At 39.8% G+C, this 26,762-nt stretch overlaps 1 protein-coding gene across 4 annotated transcripts in view; it reads left to right on the top strand.

Annotated features, from left to right (window-relative positions):
* PDE3B (phosphodiesterase 3B) overlaps positions 1 to 26,762 on the top strand; it is a 283,802-nt gene that overhangs the window by 110,335 nt on the left and 146,705 nt on the right. For all 4 annotated transcript variants that reach the window (XR_013635919.1, XM_073347443.2, XM_073347444.2 and 1 more), the window contains exon 2: positions 24,841 to 24,891. Coding sequence is in view for 3 of the 4 variants with exons in the window: in XM_073347443.2 (XP_073203544.2) it covers positions 24,841 to 24,891 (51 nt within the window). In the remaining variant the exon portion in view is untranslated. The remainder of the gene's footprint in view (positions 1 to 24,840; positions 24,892 to 26,762) is intronic.

Raw genomic sequence — 26,762 nt, 5'->3', positions numbered from 1 at the left:
TTCAAGTAGTGGTGAAATTCACATAGAGCGTCATTTATGATACAGCACTTTTCAGACCAACAACTTCATCGTATCAATGGTCTAGTATCAATGGTCTAGTTCAGTATGTGGGTACCTTAGACCAGGGCTTATATGTAAAAGTTTGAAGGTGTGTAGAAAAATGCAGGTAAAGCATATACATTGGGAAGCTACCTCACTTTGTAGCTTACTTTCCTGTTAGATTTTCAGAGCATGGGGTAAGGTATTAATTTTAAGCTAAGCATTTGATTGGTTAGGAATCATCACTGCATTACCTACAGTTTGTTTATGATGTCTAGGCAGTTGAATGTATTATTGCACTTAATCTGTATAATGTGCTTAGATGCTACAATTGTGGGAATATTTGAATATAATTTAAGAAAAAATAGCCTGCCAAAGGCAGTAAGTAGTGTAACAGAGCTATTCCCCATTTCTTTGATAGTTTCATATCTAATTGGGGGACACATAGAAGAATCAGTTTGAGGAGGCAATGGTGTCAATTGATCCTGCAGCACTACATAAGTTATCTATTCCTATTTGATCCCTAATAAGCAATAATGTGGGAAAGCTAGCTCCCTTAATAATTCTAATACTCTGGATGAGATACTCCATTAAGGGAATGACCAAGAGGCTGTATTTACATTAAAGCACAGAGCTCAGTTTGGAAAAATAAACAAATGGTGCTCAGATGAGTGGATTCTTTTATTCTTATGACATATAAGTCCGTGTCTAAACACAAAGTTGCGCTAGTTTAGCTAAATGTGTTGTTTTTTATAAATTCGCTTAGTTAATCCAGTGTAGAAACTCTTATTTAAATTTAAACCTGGCTTATATTGATTTAGTTTAAGTTGATTTAAGAATGTCCACACTGGAGTCTTGCACCCATTGGTCTAAATAGTTTTATAAACTGATTTCAGTTACTCCAGTTCTGCTTTGTGTAGACATGGTATGAGTTAGTAAAAGATGGAGGTTAAAACTAGAACTTCTATATATCTCCACTGTAACAGAAACTGTGACTGCATCTATATTTGGAGCTGGGAGTCTGATTCCCAGCTTGGGTAAACATATTTACGCTAGCTCTCATCAAGCTAACTCAGGTATGTCTTCTTGAGCTGGGAATCTTATCTCCAGCTCGAAGTGTAGCTGTAGCCTGTGAGTCGGTCATTTTGCCCACTATGCTTTCGTACTTTTTATGTTTCTCAGAGGCACCTCTTTAGAAGCAGAGACTACAAAAATAATTAGAATGTCACTCGGACTTTTGTAGCTACTTCAGGAGCAAGGCCCAGGATTATCATTCTCTCAAATATGTTAAGACAGTACTTGAAAAATGATATCAAGTGCTGCAGGCACTTTTAAGTATATAAATAAAGAAATATAAAATAAACTATAATTTAGAAAACATACAGAAATACATTATCTGTATAATATTAAACAATATCTATATAACTTTTAAAACTCATATTACCTACTCCTGTTTTTTACTTACTTAGGAAAGCAATAGCACCATGTAACTTATCATAGAATCATAGAATATCAGGGTTGGAAGGGACCTCAGGAGGTCATCTAGTCCACCCCCCTGCTCAAAACAGGACCAATCCCCAATTAAATCATCCCAGCCAGGGCTTTGTCAAGCCTGACCTTAAAAACTTCTAAGGAAGGAGATTCTACCATCTCCCTAGGTAACACATTCCAGTGTTTCACCACCCTCCTAGTGAAAAAGTTTTTCCTAATATCCAACCTAAACCTCCCCCACTGCAACTTGAGACCATTACTCCTTGTCCTCTCCTCTTCTACCACTGAGAATAGTCTAGAACCATCCTCTCTGGAACCACCTCTCAGGTAGTTGAAAGCAGCTATCAAATCCCCCCTCATTCTTCTCTTCTGCAGACTAAACAATCCCAGTTCCCTCAGCCTTTCCTCGTAAGTCATGTGTTCCAGACCCCTAATTATTTTTGTTGCCCTTCGCTGGACTCTCTCCAATTTATCCACAACTTAAATATTGGAGAAGCTGTTTCCTGTGACTCAGCTGCTCTCTTGTCAACCCAGACTTAGCACTGACAATCTGCTTCCCACATGCACAAAGTGCTTTCCACAAGCAGCTGATTGCACAGTTTAGTGTATTTTCCTTTGTATCCTTTATCTAATTATTAGTTGTTCACAAGTGTCATTGGTGACACTGTGGAGGGGACCACAGGTCTTGCTTTAGTTTGAGAATATCACCACCTTAATACTGAGTATAGAAAAAGAAAAATAATAATATTCAAAATCCTTTAGGTACATGTTATATTTTTCTATTGTCATTCTATTTTATTGTACTTATAATATACATAGAATATTAGAACAGTTATACCAGGCTTTGGTATAAATTGTGTCCGTCAGTATTTGTATTATGAATTTCAGTTCTCCAGGAATCTTTAACTACTGTAAAAATCACTAATTTTATTTGGAGTAGAGATGAGATAAAATGGGATTTTCACTGTCTGTCTTCAGACCGTTTAAATGTCATCCTTTATCTACAATGGTTTAATTTTGAAAAATACAATTTATTAAAGACATTAGTTCCTAATACAGATTTAACCATTTAAGAGATTTATATATGAACTTATCTTTTTCTCCAAGTTGTTCCTAGTTTAGATAACTTTCCACTTTACAAGAATATATGATTGCCTTCATATATCTTGATTATCATGAGTTATCTGCTAGAACTGCTTCCCTTCTACCGCCTTTTAGTTCTAAGTGTCACATTTCTATGTGAAAAATTACAATTAAGACTGTGGAAGATAATAATTTTATTGGTTTAATACTAAAAACAATTCTGTAATTGTTTCAGTTATGAAGACTTCATGGGTTTTAATGGATTTGCTGTGGTTGTACTATAAAGATGTAATAATTATACAACTGTTTACCTTTTTAATAAAGTGTTTATGAAACTGTTAATCTTAATATAGTGTTTTATTGTCTAATAAGTATTCCTTCTGTATAAACTTTTCTATGTAGTATATAATTGATAATTTGTTATTCTCTTCCGACGTTGCTGGGAATCTAGGCATCCCATCTTTTTTTTTTTTTTTTTTTTTTAAATATTTAATGTTGATTTTAAATTCACTTTTTTTCTCTTGTGTAGAGCTAGAAGGAAGTTTGGCTTTCTTAAAAGTGGAGTTTCAAATAGGAACAGCTAGTGGAGCATATAGTCTGGTGAAGAGACTATGAGACCAGTTACATTTGAATATAGCTGTTATGGTTAAACAGCTTTTGTTACCTGCTTTCTTGTATAGTTCAGAAATGTGTTGCATGACAGAAATGAAAAGGTCAGAGATGAGTAAATAGAGCTTGCTATGAATTTGTTAGTGTCCTGCAGGAAAACTCAATAACAAATATAATCGACTAAAAAAGGAAGAAGCAAATGCTATATATACAGGACAACTGAGTTTTTACTTACTTGTAATATTTCTGTATCTCAGATATACCAGTCTGGAAACTTTGTGTCAATAACTCTTGTCCCAAGTGGCTTGCTCTCTCATATCTTTCTAGGTTATTTGTAACATACTGCCCAAACATCTACAGTGCAATTAAACAGCCCTTTAGCCCTAACCCTAGCCCAAGTCAGCTGTCATGGGCCAGCTGTGAGTGTCTAATTGCAGTGTAGACATTCCCTTTCTGGTCTACTGAACGGGTCTAATTACATTGAAAGGTTTGGTTGCAATGAATCCTGGTCCCACCCTGTTTTTATAAAATTCCCCAGGAAAACTTGCCATAGTACTCAGATAATAAAGAAGAAAAATAACTTTAAATTAGTCAGAATTACTTTTTGTATTATGTGTACAGGTTTTGTGATATGTATAATTTAAATGTAATTTCTATTCTATGATCGCATAATGCTGTAGAGAATCAGTCAAAACAGTGAAGTGTTAACAGGCTTTGAACTGAATTCCTATTAGCCTTAAAATGTGTAGCAGTCTCTCCTAGTGCTGGAACATCCTGTTCTACTATTCGCCTGAAGCTCAGTGTTTTCCCCTCTAGAATTGCCATTCATTCATTGTCAAATTGAAACTCCTGAAGTATATGATGAAAATTAGTAATCAGACTGTGATCGTTGAACTGAAGAATGGAGTATAGGTGCATTAGGGTTGCCAGTCGTCTGGTTTTTGACTGGAATGCCTGGTTGAAAAGGGACTTTGGTGGCACTGCCGACTGGGTCATTGAAAGTCTGGTCAGCGGCGCACCGGGGGTCAGGGGCTAAGGCAAGCTCCCTGCCTGCCCTAGCTCCGCACAGCTTCCTGAAGCGGCTGCCAGGTCCCTGCAGCCCCTAGATCCCTGGGTGGCCAGGGAGGCTCCAGGCTCTGCTCTTGCCCCAGTGCCGGCTCCGCAGTTCCCATTGGCTGGGAATCGTGACCAATAGGAGCTGTGGGGGCAGTGCCAGAACTAGGGTGACCAAGTGTCCATTTTCTTTTTACCAGAACACCTGGTCAAAAAGGGACCCTGGCGGTTCCGGTCAGCAGCGCTGACCAGGCCGTTAAAAGTCCATTTGGCAGTGCTGCGGAGCCAAGGCAGGCTAGTCCCTACCTGTCCTCAGGCACTGCGCTGTACCCTGGAAGTGGCCAGCAAGTCTGGCTCCTAGGCGGGGAGCGGGGGCCCACGGGACTCCGTGTGCTGCCCCCACCCTGAGCACCTGCTCCACACTCCTATTGGCCAGTTCCCAGCCAATGGGAGCTGGGCGGGGTCTGCGGGCGAGAGCAGCGGCACACCACGGCACCTCCTCCCCCGCCTAGAAGCCAGACCTGCTGGCCGCTTCCGGGGTGCGGCGCGGTGTCCCAGGACAGGTAGGGACTAACCTGCCTTAGCCCCACTGCACAGCTAAGCGGGAGCCACCCAAGGTAAGCCTGCGCTCCAACCCCAAGCCCCAGCCCTGAGTGTGACGGGTTGGATCACAGAAACCTCCTTGGGAACTGCCAACTGATGTGCCAAGACTACTTCTGCCCCTGCTTTCCCTGCCAGCTTAAGACTCCAGTACCTTGTCTTGCTGAGCCAGACAAGCCAGTCTGCTCCAACACAGACCCAGGGTCTGAACCACGTGCCCCAAAGCTGCAGACTTAGCTGAAAGCAACTCAAGAAGTGTTCCTGCCTTTAACACTCTGATGCCCAACTCCCAATGGGGTTCAAACCCCAAATAAATCTGTTTTACCCTGTATAAAGCTTATACAGGGTGAACTTATAAATTGTTCACCCTCTGTAACACTGATAGAGATATGCACAGCTGTCGTCCCCCCTCCCCCTCCCCGATACGAATACATACTCTGGGTTAATTAATAAGTAAAAAGTGATTTTATTAAATACAGAAAATAGGATTTAAGTGATTCCAAGTAGTAACAGACAGAACAAAGTGAATTACCAAGCAAAATAAAATAAAACATGCAAGTCTAAGCCTATAGATGTCAAAATAAAATAAAACATGCAAGTCTAAGTACAATAATAAAACTGAAGACAGGTAAAATCTTACCCTCAGAGATGTTTCAATAAGATTCTTTCACAGACTGGACACCTTCCTAGTCTGGGCACAATCCTTTCCCCGGTACAGCCCTTGTTCCAGCTCAGGTGGTAGCTAGGGAATTTCTCATGATGGCTGCCCACTTTGTTCTGTTCCACCCAGTTATAATGTTTTGCATATATATCCTTTGTCCCTCTGGGTTCCCTCCTCTCCTTCTAAATGGAAAAATACCAGGTGAAAGATGGATTCCAGTTCAGGTGACATGATCACATGTCACCGTAAGACCCCAAGCCTTCATTCCTCCCAGCCTGACTCACAGGGAGGCCTGCCTGCATCCACAGTCAATTGTCCTGGTTGATGGGAGCCATCAAGATTCCAAACCACCATTAATGGCCCACACTTTGCATAATTACAATAGGGCCTCAGAGCTATATTTCATATTTCTAGTTTCAGACATGAGTGATATATTTATACAAATAGGATGACCACACTCAGTAGATTATAAGCTTTGTCCTACATCAGACAGACTGTCCTACATCTATGTATTGAGATAGATACAAAGTACCACACTTCATTCCTCTCCAAGGAAATATATGCCAGATACCTGGCTGTCATTCATCAATTTCAGTCGCTTTTTCTTTGAATATCGTTCTATGCCAGGTTGAGTCAGTTGGGCACAATGGTGTTGTGTACGGAACTTCTCATGTGGGTGAAGCTCCACTTGAGACCACTTCAAAAGTATCTCTACATGCCCACTCCTAAAGCTTTCAGAAGTTCCTGTCTTCATTAAATTTAAAGAGCACTGATCTAGTTTTAGTCCCCAGAAAAGGTCAGTTATTATAGGTGCTGGCCTCTTTAGGTGGGGAGTACAGTCTTTTAGCCACATGATCTAGGGGTTGATTGTCTTCCAAAAATCATCGTAAAGAATATATTGAATGGAGGACATACTGAAACATCATTGCATTTTGAACATGACATGGGATATGTCACACAATGGGGGAATCAAGTTTTTCACTACTTGCCAAGGAGGAGCTGTGCCAAAAGAAAATTAGTGTCTATGCAGGCACTGTATGTCCAAAAAAAAAAAAAAAAAAAAAGCTTAATTGAACTGCAGACTGAGCATATGGACCAATCTAATTGGAGTCTTAGGTAACTTGTGTGCCTACTGTTTACATACGTTTTTGGTGCACCAATGATTGCTATATCGTCCAGGGAAACTTGCAAGACAGATTAATCTATCTCTAGCCACCAGAATCAAGGAGCTGTAGTCCTGAATGCCCTCTTTTTATTCTGACCACATGGGCTCTCATTTAAATGGGCTGTCATGTAAATGTCTCTCCACTCCCTCTGTTATCCAGAATGATGCAGAAGGTCAGACAAGAAAAAGCATCAATAATCTTAGTGTCTCATGTTAATATTGCAGGCTCTGGTTTGACTCTGGTTCATGGAGATAACTATTATGTCCATACAGCCTTATCTTGTCCTTCCTCTACTAGAAGATCTGTTGGCCTATGAAAATATAAAACATCCAGACACAGGATATTTCAATTTAGTGGCTTGCCCTTAGAAAGGAAATAAAGAAAAAATATAGAAACACCTCTCGAAAAACAAGTTACCAGTAAGTAACTTTTCTTCCTTCTGGAATGGGTCTGCAAATTCATACTACCCTAGTAATTAGCATAATTTCTCACTTTGAACTACCAAATACATCAAGGCCAACAAATTCTGGATTTTTTAATGGGAATTGAAAGTAAGCACTATTATGCTATCTTTCCATATCATACAGGAGAATAAAACAAGAATGATCATTTCACATTCTTATGTAAAATGATTCTTTAATTTCTTTCATAGAGCTCTAATTAAACCCGAGGAGATGCACAGAGTGGCACCATTGAAGATCTTGATTCCAAATGCCTTAACGCAATATCCTTGTTGAACCATTTCCTTTGGTATCCTTGTATTTCCTTTCCATTAAGATAGCATGCTTACTGGCATGTTACCTTGGTCCACAGGATTTTGAAACTGGAGGCATTGGCCGTAGAATCAAAATCTGTGCCTTTCACTTGGACAAAGGATTCTTTGTCAAGATATATCCTTTAACCTCAAACTAAATATAACTTTTAATAATTCATCAGTACTACATTCTGTCTGTTCAAAATCTGTACATTCTAAAAAGACAAAACGACACTTCCTTTAGATACATGGCAAGCAATTAAAAAAAAATCTGAAAGACCAGGGCATTCTTATAGTTATTTGTCCTTGTATCATTCAGCTACAGAGGGTGAAAAGTCTAGAGGAGATAGACAATCATAGCAATAGAATAAATCTTGTGTAAAAATAAAAGCAATAAATAAAATTTAGCATCAATCTTGGTGAAAAATATTCTTGCAATTATTAATAGAAATGCACATGTTAAGCAGGATTTTTATGATTTCAGAAAAAATTTAGAATATTAATTTCTTTCATCTGGTTGTAGAGTTTTTCTTTTGAACAAGAGGATTTCTGCAGAGTTGATTTCGGAATGAAGTTGCTATGGTGTTAGTATCATTGTTTAGTTAATTCTATGCTGGGTTGCTATGGAAATGCTTATTTACTGAGTTAATGCCTAACAGTGTCAAACAGATGCTGCTAGCAGCTAGGAATCATTTTCATTTGTTCAATAAAAGACTCCGACTGAAGTAAAGATTAATTTTAAAAGAAAAAGTGATATTGAATAGGCAAACTTTTTTGGATCATGTCTGTATTAGAATTTTCTATAGGTTTCTGTTCCTTAAAGAATCAAAACAAAAACAGATCATCCTGGGACTCCTGAATAGTGTTATGAGTCAAGTATTTTGATTACAGGTGAATTTCTTAGCTGTGTCTGAAAGAACATCATTTTCGAAATTCACATCTTTATTATTACCTATCTTTTAATTTTGTGTGTGTGTATGTGTTTTACTGTATGTGGATTGTACATTTACTTTAAGATACGGCTGTTGAATCGCTTTACTCCACACCTGTTCAATTTTAAATTAGTATCAAAGTAATACTGCTATGTAATATTATGTACCTGAATACATATACCCTTAAAATACATTTTTGAAATGGAATATTTTGAAATACCTGGCTATAGCCAATCTGCTTTTTTAGTTGCATAATTTGGGAGACTTCAAGGTTCTGAAATGAACAAAAATGACTAATTCTCAAGTACTGAACATATTTAGTTTTTGTCTGAATTTTTTGTCATTCTGAAAATATTAAACAAATATTACACCAAATTTATCTTGATTGTGGCTAAAAGTCTTCTCAGAAAATGAGTGGGTTTTAGAAATGTTAACATTCCTTTTGTACTATCCTCAGTGCTATACTGGAGAAAAAATATATTTAGGCTTTGTTCATGCTAACTTCTAGCAGTATTTGTAAACATTTTCACACCTGATTACAGCCAAGTGGAATAACACCCTCAGTGACATGGTTCAAAACCTCTCCACCTTCTCCATTGTCAAGCATCTCCTTTATAAATACATTTCTTCCCAAAGACCCACATCCCCTCTAGCCCTATCTTCATAAAAATGCTAGCAAAATTTGTTACAAAATCCTAAAAAAATTCAAAAGGCTAGTGAAACTGACAAGACACATGCTAAGCTTTGCAACTTACGCATTCTGTCTTTTGTTGCATCTCTTTCCCCATCTTCCGTCTGTATATTGTCTATGCAGACTTCAAATTTCTCACGAAAAGGCCTTCTCTTTTCTCTAGTGTGAATAATAACATGTTTGAGGCTACAAACTCTTGCAGGATTGTGGCCTGTGTTACTACACCACAGTATAAGTTTGCTAAAGAGGTAGGTTTGGAGATTTTAACACGTGCTATCTTAGGGTGTCTTGTTAAAATTCAGTAATTCTCAAATTGTTCTAATGTTAGAACCACCTCACTACTTCTTTTTTCATTTAAAAACAAAAGAAATGTTGCCCATGCTAGACACTTAAAATTATTCATATTTGTACGCTGCTATAGCTGTGCATGCTTTATAAACGGAGTATCCTGCCCTGAGATGAGGAACTTGCATTTTAAAGTAATGATAGCATGATATAGAGAGAGTTTCTAGAGTTTTCCTGTGATAGAAAGAGAATTCAAATTGCAGATTAAAAGATGGTTCAGAAAAGGGTTATGAGAAATGGCTTAGGAGCATGAGAAAGCTCTCGTATAAAAAAAGGAGTACTTGTGGCACCATAGAGACTAACCAATTTATTTGAGCATAAGCTTTCATGAGCTACAGCTCACTTCATCGGATGCATTCAGTGCTCAAATATGCTCAAATAAATTTGTTAGTCTCTAAGGTGCCACAAGTACTCCTTTTCTTTTTGCGAATACAGACTAACACGGCGGCTACTCTGAAACCTCTGATATGAAGAGAGTTTGGGAATAGAAAGGAGAAGAACAAGGGTGTGTTTACACTGTCAGTTTTTTTGCCAAAAGTTTTATTGATGATCCAAAAGTGCTAAAAGAAAATTGTTGTCGCATGTTCACACAGTCTTGCCCTATGTGCACCCACACCGTGGGTCAGTAGCATCGCTAGTGAGAGCAATGCACTGTGGGAAGCTATCTCACAGTTCAGCTCTCCGCCTTCTCCCACTAGGTCTTGTGGGAAGGCAGAGTGTATTGCAGCACATCATGGGTTTGGGCTCAATGTCCCATGATGCATTGTGTTCTGTCCTAGCATTCCATGTGTTTCTGTCTTCAGTTCTCAGCATTTTTCAATGTCCTTTGTTTTCTGCTCACTTCACCATGGATCCTGTGCTGCTGTCCCATGTTCTGCTGGCATGTCGCAAATGGCAGTGCAGTTAATCTTGAAGTTCAAAAGTCAACGGGAATCACGGTTGCCTGATGTGCTGTCCGACAGCAATAGGATCAGCATTAGATTGCTTTTGGCAATTATGGAGCAGCTGCACATGGTAGACTGTTGCTTTTGGGCTCATGACACAAGCACTGAGTGATGGGATCACATTGTAATGCAGGTATGGGATGACAAGCAGTGGCTGCAGAACTTTTGGATAAGGAAAGCCACTTTCCTGGAACTGTGTGCTGAGCTCGCTCTAGCACTGCAGCGCAGGGACACGCAAATGAGAGCTGCCTTCTCGGTATAGAAGTATGTGGCAATGGCAGTGTGGAAGTTGGTGACTTGAGACTGTTACTCCTCGGTCGCAAATCAGTTTGGAGTCAGGAAGTCAACTATTGCAGCTGCATTAACGCAAGCGTGCAAGGCCATTAATCGCATCCTACTGCAAAGGACTGTGACTCTTGGCAATGTGCATGAAATAGTGGATGGCTTTGCAGCAATTGGTTTCCCTAACTGCGGAAGGTTGATTGATGGGATGCATATACCAATTTTGGCACCCGACCACCTTGTGACGGAGTACATCAATAGGAAGGAGTACTTCTCCATGGTGTTGCAGGTGCTTGTGGATCACCGCAGACATTTCACTGACATCAGCCCAGGGTGGTTGGGAAAGGTGCATGATGCTCGTATCTTCAGGAACACTGGTCTGTACAGAAATCTGCAAGTGGGGACTTTCTTTCCAGACCAGAAGGTTACAGTAGGGGATGTTGAAATGCCCATAGTGATCCTGGGAGACCCGGCGAACCCCTTAATGCCATGGCCGATGAAGCCTAACACAGGAAACCTACGTAGCAATAAGGAGCAGTTCAGCAATAGGCTGAGTAGGTGCAGGATGACTGGAATGTGTGTTTGGCAGATTAAAGGCACACTGGTGATGCCTTTATGGCAGATTAGACCTAAATGAGGCTAATATTCCCATGGTCATAGCTGCCTGTTACATGTTGTACAATATTTGTGAAGGCCAGGGTGAAAAGTTTGGTCAGGGGTGGATTGCTGAAGCAGAACGCCTGGCAGCTGCTTTTGAGCAGCCAGCTACCAGGGTTATTAGAGGAGCACAATAAGGAGCTATTCGAATCAGGGAGGCTTTGAGGCAATACTTTGAAGATGAGAACCAATAATGAATGTTGCTACGCTATGGATTACAATGCTTAATGAAATCGATGTTTTCAGGGCAGCACTTGTGATTTTTGTGGCCTAGGATTCAATGTAAGCAAATTATTTCATTGCTTGTTTATTTGTTGCTGGCATCTGCTATCCTAATTTCCTGGGAAAAATAGAGTTCTTATTAAAAAAAATTGTTTATTGCACCAAAAAATACATCACTTCACACCACACAAACAAATACTTGGGGGGAAAAAGGGGTACCAGGGGAGGGCCAACTTTCACGGCTGTGCATAAGTCTAGCTCTCATTTACAAAGCTTTCCGTGGGGGTGGAGTGAGTGGGATAGTGAGAAACGCCAGACTGTGGAAAGGAATTCGCAGGTGGAGTTGGGGAGGGCATGGAAGAGAGTTTTGAATGTACTGAAGTGGAGGGCAGGCACACATCTGCTCAGTCTGTAGCGTTATGAGGGCCTGCAGCATGTCTATTTGCTTTTCCATCAGTTTAATCATATTTTCTGCTGCGGCCATAGAGTAGGCCTCATTGTCTGCTCTTGCCCGACTCTCTCTTTCCCTCCATTGCCTGTGTTCCCTGTTTTCGGCATCCGAGCATTGCATCACTGCCAGGAATATGTTTTCCTTGCTCTGTCTGGGGTGCTTTCTTAGCCAGTGGAGGTGCTCTGCCAGTGTGTAGGGGGTGCCTGTCAAGGCCATATCTGCAGAAGCACAAAGAACAATACACAGAGGCATGATTGTTAAGTATGTGCACAGCATTGAAACAGGACAGTAAAATACACCTCTACTAACATACCAATCACTTTCACACTGAACCTTACAAGCACACATGCTGGCGAACACCCCAGCATGGTGAGTTTCCCCCACAGTGGGAGGCATTGTGAATGGGGATAAAATCAATATAAAAGGGTCGTGGTGCAGTGGTCTATGGACAATATTCTAAATTTTCCCATCCTTTTCAACAGGTGGCATTCATTGTGCCAGATATTTCTCTTTTGAGGGTAAGCAGGGAAGAAAGGGAGTATCTGCTATGTACTTGTGGCTTCCACCCTGACCCTTATGCTGTTCGCCTATGTGCTGATTTGGTCCTTGCACAAGTGATTGCAGAATGGCGCATGAAAGTTTCATTCAATGAGGAAGGAACCAGGGCAGCTCTGCCAAGGAACGTTTGGCAGAGGATTGCTGAGTATCTTCCAGAAAGTTTCCTAGAGATCTCTCTGGAGGATTCCCATGAAATCTCAGGGTGCGTAGACACCCTGTTCTACCATACTGCCTAGCTGCACAGGGAAATGTCCAGCACAGAGAAACACAGCCAGCCTCGTACATTTCTACGTCCTCGACCCCCCTCCTCACTTACCACTTACCATGGGTCCCCTCTCCTGCTTCTGGATTGCCGGATTGTGACTGTCAAGACTGGACAGACACCTCCAGAGTTGAGAACAGCTCCTGACAGGATGCACCACCGGGCAACCCCGCCGAGGGCTCCACATAGTCCTCTGCCTCCACTTCTTCATTGATGACTTTATCATCACGGTTAGGTCCACCTACTGCTCTAGACCCACTGAATATCCATGGGGCTCTTGGCAGTGGAGGTGGGGTCGCAGCCAAGGATAGCGTCCAACTCCTTATAAAAACGGCAGGTCTGGATCACAGCACCGGAGTGACAGTTTGCCTCCCTTATCTTCTGGTACGTGTGCCTCAGCTCTTTGAACTTTGCTCTGCACTGCAGCTTGTCCTGATCATAGCCCTTTTTACGCAAGACATGATAAATCTGCCAGTAGGTGCTGAAATTCCTATGGCTGGAGCGCAGCTGGGACTTCACAGCCTCCTCTCCCAAATACTGAGCAGGTCCAGCTGATCCCTGCATTGGTCCAAGTGGGAGACCGTTTGCTGTGTGAGCCACCATGATCTGGAAAGATGAGATGTGAGCTCTCCATGCCAAACAAACAGGTAGTGGAATTCAAAAATTCCTGGAGCTTTAAAGGGGGAGGGGCAGAAGGTTGCTTATCTGGCTGCATGGCAATGGAGTTGGAACTGCTGATCAGAGCGGTCAGGATGGGCGTTGTGGGATGCCTTCGGGGGGCCAATTAAAGCGATAAATTGAAGTGTGGAGTCTGCACTGGCAATTTGTTGACAAAAATTTTACATGAAAAGCCGTATGTCTCTTGTCAAGGTGGTTTTATTTTGTCAGTGAAACAGAGGATTTTATTGCCGAAAGTGGCATTGCAATGTGTACACCTCCACTGTTTCATCTACGAAAGTTGCCTTTCACTGAAACAATTTAGCAGTGTAGCCAAGGCCTAAGAGGTGACATAAAAGTATATAAAATAATGGATGGTAGAGTATTGCAAGAGATACAAAACATCATGCTTCAGGATTCAAATGAATCTCTAATAACTAGTATGGATTGGGATGAGACCTTCAAGGGGTGCAGATTAGCCTGCATCTGCCTACTTTTGGATTCTTTGGACATTCCTCTGAAGATCTGGTGCTGGCAGAGACAGGACCATATGGAATACAGGCCTGATCTGGTATGTTGGTTCCTAAGTTCCTATATTCAAACTGCACACACGTTACACTAGAGATAATTGAAATCTTTGAACATTTTCTTCATTATTTGAAAAATCCCTAAATTAGACTTTAAAAAAATCCTGCCTGACACCTCTTTTATCTCAATGTCTAAGCCTGTTTACCAAGATGAAAAGTACTCGCGCTCTTCACATGCTGACTCTCAAAGCCATGCCTCCTTTCTGCAATTTAAAGGAATGAAACCGTTTTAGACCGTTTACTTTCAGCTGATAAGCTTGTGATGGGTTGGATCACAGAAACCCTATTGGGGCTGCCAACTGATGTGCCAAGACTACTTCTGACCCTGCCTTCCCTGCCAGCTTGGGATTCCAGAACCATGCCTGGTTGTGCCAGACATGCTTGCCCGTACAAACACAGACCCAGGTCTGAACCACGTCCCACAAACTGCATGCTTAACTGAAAGCAGCTTAAGAAGTGTTCCTGTCTTTAACACTCAGATGCCCAACTCCCAAATGGGGTCCAAACCCCAGATAAATCCGTTTCACCCTGTATAAAGCTTATGCAGGGTAAACTCATAAATTGTTCGCCCTCTATAGCACTAATAGGGAGAGATGTACAGCTGTTTGCCCCCCCCCAGGTATTAATAAGTTATTAGGGTTAATTAATGAGTAAAAAGTGATTTTATTAAATACAAAGAGTAGGATTTAAGTGGTTCCAAGTAATGACAGACAGCACAAAGTAAATTACCAAACAAAATAAAATAAAATGCACAAGCCTATGCCTAATACAGTAAGAAAGTGATTACAGATGAAACCTCACCCTCAGAGATGTTCCAGTAAGCTTCTTTTACAGACTAGCCTCCTTCTAGTCTGGGTCCAGCAATCACTCATACCCCTGTGGTTACTGTCCTTTGTTCCAGTTTCTTTCAGATACCCTCTCCACCCCCAAAGGATATCTCTTGAGCCAGCTGAAGACAAAATGGAGGGATCATCCAATTTAAATAAACTTTCTCTTGTTGGTGGACACCCCTCCCTCCCCCTGTGTAGAATCCAGCTTCAAAATAGAGTTTTGGAGTCACATGGGCAAATTACATGTCCATGCATGACTGAGTTCCTTACCAGCCGAGCCACATTCCTGGGAAAGCTCAGATGTGGATTGGCATCTCCAAGTTCATTGCTGGCTAAAGTGTTTCTTGACTGGGCACTTACTGAGAATAGTCTTTTCTCAGGAAGCTGATTAACTGTTTGACTGAGGCTACTTAAGATTAATCAAGTACATAGCCAATATTCATAACTTCGAATACAAAAATGATACATGCATACAAATAGGATCAATAGATTCAGTAGATCACCTTTACAGAGATGTTTTACATGGCATATGTAGCATAAAACATATTCCAGTTATGTCATATCTACATTCATAAGCATATTCCCATAAAGCATGATGGGGTGCAATGTCACAAAGCTGACTTTAAAATAGATTCTATAGTATAGGCCAAAAGAGCTTCTTTTCCTTTTCCAAAGTCTTAATAAAACATAAACAGAATTACAGTGCACAAACTGTAAAAAATACATAATCAGCAATGTATGAATTTGAAATACAGTTTAAAAAAGGAAGTATCTTTCCAAGATTTTTCTTAAACTGCGTGTCACAAGAAAACAAAGATTGGCAAAAATGTGTAATATACACCCAACGAAAGAATGAAATGGGTGAGAAATGGCGAAATGAGGGGGGAAAAGGACAGGATGGAGAAAACGAGAACCATGGGGACAGGCAATGAAGGAAAGATTTAGAACCTGCTGGAAACCTGTTCTTTTTCTCATTTCCCATAAATCTATTTATTTAGATAAACTTCCCCAAAGTTTTTTTTTTTTTTTTTTTTTTTAAATCAGCCTGTACCTGAATCAGGAAGTTTCTGAAATATTTTAAAAGTCTGAAACATTTCTTGGAAACTTTTAAATGTATTTAAAGTATTAAACTGTGGTTCCTTTTTGAAAAGAAGCTATTTAAAAATGACATCTTTATTACAACATGGCCTGGTGTTACACTGATGCCACTGAATACAAATTCTGCAATAGCTTCACCTAAACTTAATGATTTTATTCATTACCTGTGAAATTGAGTAATACAATAAATATAATCGTCCCTATGTTGTTTATGATAAAATTAAATTAAGTTATTTTATGTCATCTTTACATTTTCAGTTTTTAAATTGTCCATATTTTTATTGATGATGCATAATTACATCTTAGAAGTCTTTGGGGCAAAACTGGAGATTTTAGCAGTTGCATATAGGGTAGTTTGGGCTTTTAGCACTCAGGACAGCAATTTGGCATTGTGGGATATGAACATTAGCTAAATGTTTCTGTTAAAATGAACAGTGGTGACACAGCCCATTTGGATATTTAAATTGTCATCTTCAGGTAGGCTTCACACTTAACACTCCATTAACATGAATTTAGCCATTTCTCAGAGCTATTATTTCAGGTTTTATGTCCATGGGGAAAGTTTCACTGGTTTAAATTAAATTGTTTTTTAAACCATCTTCGTTCAACTGAGACAAATGCATATGGATACTGTTATTTGTGTTTAAGTGGCTTATTTGTTTAACCTAAACCTGTTACCAGTCGACTTACGCTAAATCAAAAAAGGCCACATTTATACCAAACTAAGAGTGTTCACACAGTGGTTTGCACTGTTTTAACTATATTGGTTTAAATTCACTCCTTAGGTTAAACTGATGCAACTGTCCCAGGTAGACAAGACCTCATGCTGTCTGCAGACCATATAGACAAAAATCTAGTGATCTATGTGTGGTTCACATTTTCAAGTTTTTCCTTCGTTGTAACAGTTTGAAACAGAATTTTTAAAAGAAGCGAAGGCTTGGATTCTGGAGTACAGTTCTACTATAAGGGATGTTTTTTGCAGAAAATTTCATGGCTACAAATCCATTTTGAGGCCTATCTGCTAACTTTACAGACTGAAGTTTTACTCCTGTTAGTGTTACAAAGTCAGTGCAGCTCTCGGAGAGTGCACTGGATTTTACTATGAACATCTTCAACAGAACTGTTAACTTTAACCTTTAACCTTTAACTGCAGAATCCGTATTGATGATGGGGGAACCAAAAGGAACATTTAGCTTTCATCTTCCAGGTTGAGATTGTATGGCTTGCACTTAAACTAAGTAGATTTGGTCTGGATTGGGAATTATTGAGAAACAAAATACAGGTCCCCAAGATGCCTTCTTTACAGCCTGTTGTCCAAGAAGAATCACAGTTTAAGAGCTAAAATGGGCCCTATACTAAGCAGGTGCGCCAATGAGCAAATCTTGTCACTCATATTTAAAACTCAACCACCCACTTTTGTCCCCAAATAGATCCTGCCATGGAGTTGTTGCAGTTGAAGCTTAATATTTCTACCTAAAGGGTATACTCTGTGGTATTCTGCTTTTTTTTCCTCAAAAAGGCAAGTGCAAGATACTAGCACAAGCAAACAACTCTTTCTTTGCAGTTCTAGATTTAAGTGCCACCTTGTGGACTGTTAGAAGCATTGGAGAAAACGAAATAACCACCCACACCTCTCATGTTGAAAAATCATCAAGTAAGGGCCTGATTGAGAAGAGATTTATGTAATAGTCATATTTTTCATAGAATTGACTTAAATAGAAGTAGGACATACACAGAAAAATATGTAGTGTGTGGTGACCTGTATTTTTCATTGCTGGCTGGCAAGAAGATTGTAACTTTCTCTTTCACATGATCTCACCATAGCATTTCATGCCTTTGTTACTTCACTTTGATTATTGCAATGTGTGCTACTTGGTGTTAGCCTTGAAGATTATTCAGTTAATGTAGATTGTGGCAGCCTACATGTTAATTTTGCTTCTCCTGGAGAAAATGTTGCACGTGTTCCTCTAATCAGCACTTTCTAGTTAATTTTTAATGTATGATTTCAGTGGTTGGTTTTTGACCTTTTGGAGCCATATGGTTTTGAGGTCCTGGTCCGTTTAGAAAGTCACTGTCTTTTAGTTTTGCTACTGTGGCAGTTGAAATCAGCTGAGGAGCTCAAGTCTATATCCAGCAAGTTAAATGGCAGCAGAATGTTTTCTTTTATGGGTCCTGGGCTGTGGAATATGTTTACTGAAATAATTTGTTCATTCAAATAATACTATAAAGGAAAATGTACACTGCTATCTTATAAATGCCTAAGTCAACACATGGATTTCATATTGTGCTCTGGAGGTCAACTTACTTTGTCTTTATCAGATCAACATAGGAAATAAGTTTAGCCCGAAGGCCTTGTCATTAAAAATGCCTCTCCTGCAGTTGAAGGAGTGCACAATTGTATCTCTCCTGCAATAGCAGTGCAGAAGAAAAGAGGCACCTACTCAAGTACCTAGGACCAAACCATATTGACTTTATAGAACATCTTGAATTATATCTGGAAGCAAAGAGCACTGGTACAATACGCTTCCTATGGCAAAAATGGACTAATTGTAATTTCTCACTACTGATGAGGAGTAGCCTCAACTGTGGAGGTATGATAACCTGCCCTGGAAGTTACAAAGGCCTGGATATCCCACAAGGTGTTTTTCAGAGAGAGACCATTTCATTTGCCATACCAAACATAGCTTAAAACGAAAAGGTATTGAAGTGCAATCCTGTCCACCCCTTGGAGGGTTTGCAGGCAAGTCAACAGAACCTCAATGCCAGCAGTATCAATGGTAGCTGATTTATCTAACTAAATATGGACATTTGATCTTTTTGAATTGCTAGTTGGGTCATCAATCAGCCAAACAAACCAAGGGAGTCTCCATATCATGCTAACTATCCATGTTCTGGAAAGGAGGAGAAGAAACCTGTGATTGCAGCAAATCAGATTATTCCCCCCCCCCAATTTTTTTTTCCCATCCCTCACCCAAAAAAGACTTCTCACAGTCAGAGGGAGGAATCTGCTACTGACTAGAAACAGAAGCCTAGATTCACCAAGCTGTCCACAACTCAGAACAGTTCAGCAGGACTGCTTATATAGTGGCTATTGTGGAGAAGAAAACTTTCACTTTTACAATAGCCATGGCGTAAGATTGAAAACATTCTATACCACAATCTTTAGATCACATAGCTGAGGTAATGACCACCAATGGCATGCCAACCTTCATTCCATAGTTTTCATCTGTTATAGGTCAACTGTATAGCAACTTGATCTTTGAGGAGAATATGGCGAAATGATCAAGAAACTTCTTTGTGTCAAACTTGAACATTAGGTCCATTGCCTTAAATATTATGGGCTCCAGTTCAGCAAAGCATGTAAATATATGTTTAACTTTAAGAACACAAGTAAGTCCACTGAAGTCCAGTTAGATTAGAATTAGAAGTTAGCACTGAAGTTAAGCATATGCTTTATGTTTTCCTGAACTGGGGCCTATGTGGATGTCTCAGGAGGGAAACAAACAGAACATGAATAGTTTGTATGATATGGAGAGTCCCTGGTTGGTTGGTTGATGTCCCAGCTAGCAATTCAAATGCTATCCTTGCCTGGGATGTTTAGAGCTGCATTTTTTTAAGACTACAAAGTGGGGGAAAAACTCTTTTCTACTTAAAAATACAGTGAATTTTACAAGAGCTACTGTATAACTTTGTTCTTGGGCAAATGGGAAAAGTCTTGTTGGGAAAATTGCAAGATGGAAAGCTAATTATCATTATGCTATTTCACCAGTTATATAAAAATTGATTATGGATGTACCTTTTGGAAGCAGAGTGAACAACATAGTGATTTCCATACAACACCTCCCTTTTTCTTCATTAATTAATTGCTGACTCTGACCCATAGCTCTGTATTGGTACATCTAAAAGTATAATGTTATTTTATTAGTGTTTCTTAGTATATGACATCCATCCAGGATAGTGCCTCCTTCCATGCTCTTTTCTTTTTAATTTAAATGTTCTGTGTGTCAGGCCCAAAATAGTTGTTTGTTTCCCTCCACACAGCGGATCTAGTTTATAAGGTTACAAAATCCAAATAAAATATTTATGTGGTTATTGATCTCATCCTTCTTTTTTTGTTAAACATGAGCATTACATTTGATCATTAGATAATAATTTTTTGTTGTGTGGCATGTCGGGGGGCACATTGATTAGACAGTCGTTGCAGGTTGCTGCTCAGTGTCAGATCTAATCCTCTACACTTCTTATACTTCCTTCCCCTAGTCAACCCTCCACCCAACCTCATTTCACATAGGCACTGAATCATCTGTTCCACTGCATTGATTGGGTCAGATGTCAGGGAGACAGACCTGGGCATTATCAGCATACTGAAGACACATCAGCCAGTGTCCTTTGATTGCCCTTTCTTGCAGTCTCCGATACACGCTGAACAGAGGGGGAAGCCAGGTGTGAACCTTGTGCACTCTTCATGAGATAGCCCTCAAGTTACAGGAGCAGCCACAAAAAATAACTCAGATCTTTCACTGACCGAAAGGAGTAGAGTAATTCTAGAACTGCAGATGTCTGAATAATCATGCAGTTATATCAACATCTTATTTTTGGATTGAAAATAGAGAAAAAGAAAAAAGAGCAGTGGATTATTCTTTTCTGTAATTTGTAGATAAATTAATTTGCATAGCCTACATTTCTCAGGGAAAAAATACAATTAGAAATATAACCGTAACTTCCCAGTTACAGTGATATTACTGGGTTCGCAAGGTTTGAACATCACTAAAATGTAACAGCAATTCTCTAAATTTCATTTTTCGTATGTAGTTTTTATTTTTGGTCTGCAGTAAGAACAATGAATTGACGTATTTGTACCCGATAGCATCTTCCGATTGCATTGCTGACGTATCAGTGTGGTTTTGGTGGTTTTGTAAAGCTGTTCATGACATGTAGGCTTGCAATCATATTCACACAATCATATTCACACAGTAACTTCAAACAAAACTTTTGAAGAAGAAAATATCATATTTTCCACAGACATTTTAGCAGATTTTATTTTTTCACTTTAGCATTTATTTTGGCTTTTTGAGTTAGTGCTGTTAGTCTAAGTCCTTACTATAAAGTATTTACAGAAAAAAAATGTTGTTGGTTGGTTTTGGAACAGAATTAACTACTTGTGGGCAAAAAAAAATCATATTAATAAGATGTATCATATTTTAAAGAGCAGTGAGTATTAATATTCTTGTATTATGAGAGAATGGCACAAAGAGGAAAATAAAAGACCCAAGCATTTTACAATGACTTACAAATAATTTGTCTTAATTTTTCAGAAGCATTTTGTGGACACTATGATTTAATATGTCAAGTAATACATTATAATATTTTGTTAATACCTGGAGCCCAAGCACAGTGGAGGCACGTTCTTTTGAATACAGAATATCTAAAACGTATAGGGGCAGATCTTCAGCTGGTGTAAAGTATCACAGCTGCTTTGAAATCAATGAAGCTATGACAGTTTACATCAGCTGGGGATCTGCCCTGTGACCCATCTTCTTTCTATTTTCAAACTTCCTAAAAAAATAAAAAAAAATATTTTTTTTTCTCATTTAATGAGTTGGAAGTATAGATGTCATACTCCACTAGGTTATGGGGGCAGGGAGAAGGAAGTAAGATATAAAGCCATCTGTTTTGTGCTTAGACATAGATAACTCTTTAGCTGTTGTAATTTTGAGTAGCTAATTACATAGAATAGGGTTTTCTGGTAGAACTGTAAAATTTCTGAATGAAGGGAAAGAATTAGATGCAACACAGTAGAATTTTAATAAAGTATTGGCAACTGTCTCACAAAATCATACTAGATATGAATTCAAATCGGCTTGGATAAGGACATTGTCATGTGGAATGCTAACTTGTTAGAATTTCTAAAAAAAGCTTAGTGATAAATGACAGTTTATCAGGATATACACATGTGAAAGAAGTGATACCACTGCTATCTTTGAGTTTCTATCATAAGGAAACTAAACCTATAGAGATGCTACCAAGTATAGTGTTTACTACTGAAATATCAGTGGAAATATATACCTTTTTCAACCCCTATTTAACATCTTTATTAGTGTTTGGGAAGAGGCAAAGGGTGTGGATGAGAGCAAATTTGCTCAGTTTCAGACCACAGAAAACAGCAGTGATGTTGGTGAGTTGAGGAGAGCAACTGGACAATATGACACAGATTGTATCTGCCCCACACCTTGACTGAAAGTGTGTGTGTCTTCCACTTGTTACAATTTGAGAGTCTGGTTAGATCTGCAATTACTATTGAATGGTAAACTTTCAACAATATCAAGACAGATTTTTTATATTTGCATCTGGCTAGGAGGTTATGATCTTTTCTTACCAAAAAGGACCTCATTGTAATTCATTCTTTTATCGATTTGTTACTTGATTACTGTACAGGAATATGCTCCACTTGAAGCTACATCTTGAATCCACTTGAAAATGAACTGATATAGAATGTGGCCTACCACTTGTTAAATGAAAGATGAAGCATAGAGTAGGTCTCCTATTTACCAGGGAAGAAGGGCTAATAATTGATGACATTGAGAAAGCTGAGGTATTTAATGCCTGTTTTGCTTCCATCTTTGCTAAAATGATTACTAGAGAGCAAATACTCAAAATAATTCATATTAACAAGGGTGAGGGAGCACAAGCCAAAATAGGGAAAGATCAGATTAAAGAATATTTGGATAAGTTAGAGGTATTCAAGTTGGCAGGGCCTAATGAAATTAATCTTAGGGTACTTAAGGAACTAACTGAAGAAATATCAGAACTGTTAGCAGTTATCTTTGAGAATTCATGGAGGACAGGTAAAGTCCTGGAGGACTGAAGAAGGGCAAATATAGTGCCTATCTTTAGAAGGGGAACAAAGAGGAATTGGGAATTATGTACCACTCAGCCTAAATATGATACCTGAAAACATACTGTAACAAATTGTTTACAAATTAATTGTTTAATACCTAGAGGATAATAGGGTTATAAGGAATAAACAGCATGGATTTGTCAAAAACAAATCATGCCAAACAAACATAGTTTCCTTTTTTGATAGTTACTGGCCTAGTGGATAAGGGGAAAGTAGTAGACATGATATATCTTGATTTTTAGTAAGACTTTTGACACAGTCCCACATGACATTCTCATAAGAAAACTAGGGAAATGTGGTCTAGATGAAAATACTATAAGGTGCATGCTTAACTAGATAAAAGACCACATGTAGAGATTAGTTAGAGGGACTATCTAGTGGGGTTCTGCAGGGGCCAGTCCTGGGGTCGGTACTATTCAGACTGTTCATTAATGACTTGGATTATGGAGTGTAGAGTATGCTTATAAAATTTGTGGATGACTCCTTGCAACCCCTTCCAGCCTGTACTTTGGAGGACACGATTAGAGTTCAAAGAGACCTAGATAATTAGAGAATTGGTCTGAAATCAACAAGATGAGGTTGATAACGACAAGGCCAAAGTATTTCACTTGAGACGGAAAAATCTAATGCACAACTACAAAACAGGGATTAACTGGTGAGGTGGTAGTACTGATGAAAAGGATCTGGGAGTTATAGTTAAGGCTACAATTTAGTCATGGATATTTTTAGTAAAAGTCATGGACAGTTCATGGCTAAGATACAAAAAATCACAGAAGCCGTGACCTGTCCCTGACTTTTATTAAAAACATTCCTGACAAAATGGGGAGGGAGAAGGGTCCAGCACACTGCCCAATCTCCCTGCAGCAGCTGGGAGCTACAGGGTCCCCATTGCCCTGCGGAGCCCGTTGGGGAGCTTTGGGGGGCCCCCTCCAGCAGCCGCTAAGCAGCTCCAGGGTCCCTCTGCCATGGCCGGAGGCAGCTGTGGTGGGTAGGGGTAGGGGCTGAGCAGCGGCAGGGGGGTCCCCTGCCAGCCGCGACAGCTGGGGAGCTGTGGGAATCCCTTGCAGCTGCTGAGCATCTCCGGAGTCCCTCTGCTGCTGCTGCCGCCGGTAACTGGGCAGCTCAGGGGTCCCCACTGGTGGCCAGTCAGTTGTGAGAAGGTCCCACTGCCACCATTGACGATGGCTGGGGAGCTGTGGGGTGGCCCCTTCCAGCAGCTGCTGAGCTGCTCCAGGATCCCTCTGCCTGTGCGGGGGGGGGGGGGCACGGGGACCAGCTGCTTGCAGCTGCTGAGCAGCTGCAAGGTGGACCCTGCCAGTGGTGGCAGCTGGGGAGCTATGGGGTCCCTGCCAGTGCCGGCGGCCGGTCAGTTGCAGAGGTTGCCCGCAGAGGCTGGGCTGCTGCAGGGGTCCCTCGCTGCTGGCTTCAGCAGATGTTACTGAGCATGCTCAGTATACCCTAAGTAGCATATTCAGTCAGATAGCAGTTTTTCACACTACAGGGCGGCTGGTCAGCTGTGTTTATAAATTATTTCCAAGAGTGCTTAGAGCTTAGTGTAGGTGCCATTTTATTTGCCTTTATAACTATATAAATAAAAATAGAAAAGTAACATCACCACCCACTGCTGTGACCTGTCTGATGGATGACTTTTTTACTGTTTGCAATCCAGCAGGATTAAAAAAAAGACCATATAGTTACTTTATCAATAAATAAATTGCATTGCTCTTAAAATTTAAATCTTTTACTGACAGTTATTGCTATACGTGGTTTTCATACTTTATCATGACTTTTGTTTTAATGTCAGCAATTGAGACAATGAAATGATCAGCTGAAAATTAACCTTTCCCACCCACCAAAATTTGGAGGGAATTATTGTAAATAGCATGAACTGATCAAGATGTATTCTATTAATATACACTTTTTGACTATTAACATATAACTCATTGCTATTTATTTTGTCTCTTTTACAGATGATTCTTTGGGACTGGGATTTGAAACAGTGGTATAAACCCCATTATCAGGTCAGTCTATTGTATCTGCATTGGGAAAGCTAATATTAATCTAATGAAAATGCACTTTGAGATTAAAGGATTCCCTCTAGAATGGCAGATTTAAATTTTTCCACTGGAGTTTTATAGCTGTCTAACTTGCTGGTATTATTTCTTCAGTATGGTGATTATTCCTTCTTCTAATTTATCCTCACTTTCAGGTTCAGTTCTCTCTAATTCTTGACTGCAGTTGCAGGTTTGTGAGTGCAGGTATTGCAGAGTCAGTACAATGACAATATCCTGATATTGGTTCATACTCAAGGTGACTTGCTGGGCTTGTTGAGAACTCTATTTTGGTATTTCTCTGTGAAAGTAAATTCTTCCCAATAAGGCACATTCCTGGGATAATAGTTTAAAAATGCATAAAATTAAGAAAGTATACTTATTATTTTATGCAGAGCTGGTAGCGATACATGTAGTTAAGATTACCTAGCACTTTCTATTATAAGATCTTGTGTTCAGTTGCTTATAACTTTATCAAACTTTAATCATTTGGACTGAAATTTTCCATGCTGGGCGTCTCCCTTGGACCATTTATTTATGTACTTTTTTAAGATTTCAGCTAAAATGGTTCAGTCATTTTTCAAAAGAAGGTTAGGAAAAAAATGTTTTTTTCCCATGTTTAAAACCTCATATATACATACATACTTCATTGATAAATTCCAGTGTTTCAATGTGTTGGAGCAGAAACTTGAAATTTGGCATTGGGAGTTGACCTGGTATCAGGGGGTGTGCTTTTTCCCATCCCCATGAAAATCATCCCAAATGTTAGGCCAGTTGGAAGCCTCTCTAAAAACATAGTTAGCATGTGCTCAGTAAAGGCCTGCTTGAGTTTGGCAGCCAAATTATCTGAACTTTCTTTCTATACTACTTGTGCTCCATCCCACGGCTGCAGGGGCTGAGCAGAATTTTCCCAGTATTTATTCCTCCACGCTGCAGTGGCTCTGGGCATAGGAACTGAGGGCATAGAGACTGCCTCTCTGGTGCTCTCAGTGCTCCTTGTGTTGATGCCTAGATGCATGGAGGCAAAGGAGGAAGCAGCCTAACTGGACTGCAGAGGAATGGGGGAGGCAAAGAAAAGTTGTGGAAAGGTGATAGAAACAGGGAGGGCAGATGGAGAATACATGTCAGATGTGGGGCAGAGACAGGCTGAGGGGATACATGCTAAGGGTAGAGGGGGCAGACATGGTGGGCAAGGTTAGAAGGATCTGTAGCCAAGAGAGTATGCTCCCTTTTAGGACCTGGACTGGAACCCAAGATTGCCGAGTCTGTGTCCTCTGCTGTCTGATAAATAGCTGAAAAAACCTACTTGCAAAGTGTGCGTCTCATCCCCCTTTAGAGACTGGTCCACATAGCAATAATAGCTCTGATTCTCTCTCAGTTATTCCATTAGCTCCAATGGTAGAGATGTGTTTTATATCTAAAGTTCCAATAGTGCTGATGAGACATAGGATGGTTAATATCACTTCACTTGTTGGAGTTTCATCCATTTAAAAAGAATCTAGGACAATATATAAACCAAATTAAGTTTAACGACTGTTTATATTGCAAAGTCAAGCACTCAAAGGTTAGGAAATGCCAGAATTAAGGTTGCCTGTACAACCTTAATACACTCCCCTTTGGTATAGTCATTATAATAATCTTTGTTTACATGATCACATACTATTTTTCCACAGAACTTCTGTCTTATTCAGTGCCACAGGATGGACCATGCACTAGGATAACTAGAGTTGTCTAGTAAAAGAGGCTGTTGTCTTTTGCACCTCAGTCTCATTTGCTCAAGCAGCTGAAAGGTGTGGAATGAATGAAGCAGAGGTTTGCAGGTAGAGAAAGAATGGCCTCAT

The sequence above is a fragment of the Lepidochelys kempii genome, chromosome 6 (assembly GCF_965140285.1).
Source record: "Lepidochelys kempii isolate rLepKem1 chromosome 6, rLepKem1.hap1, whole genome shotgun sequence".
NCBI lineage: Eukaryota > Metazoa > Chordata > Testudines > Cheloniidae > Lepidochelys > Lepidochelys kempii.
The sequence above is the reverse complement of the archived record's forward strand: the minus strand, read 5'-3'. Positions and strand labels throughout refer to the sequence as shown.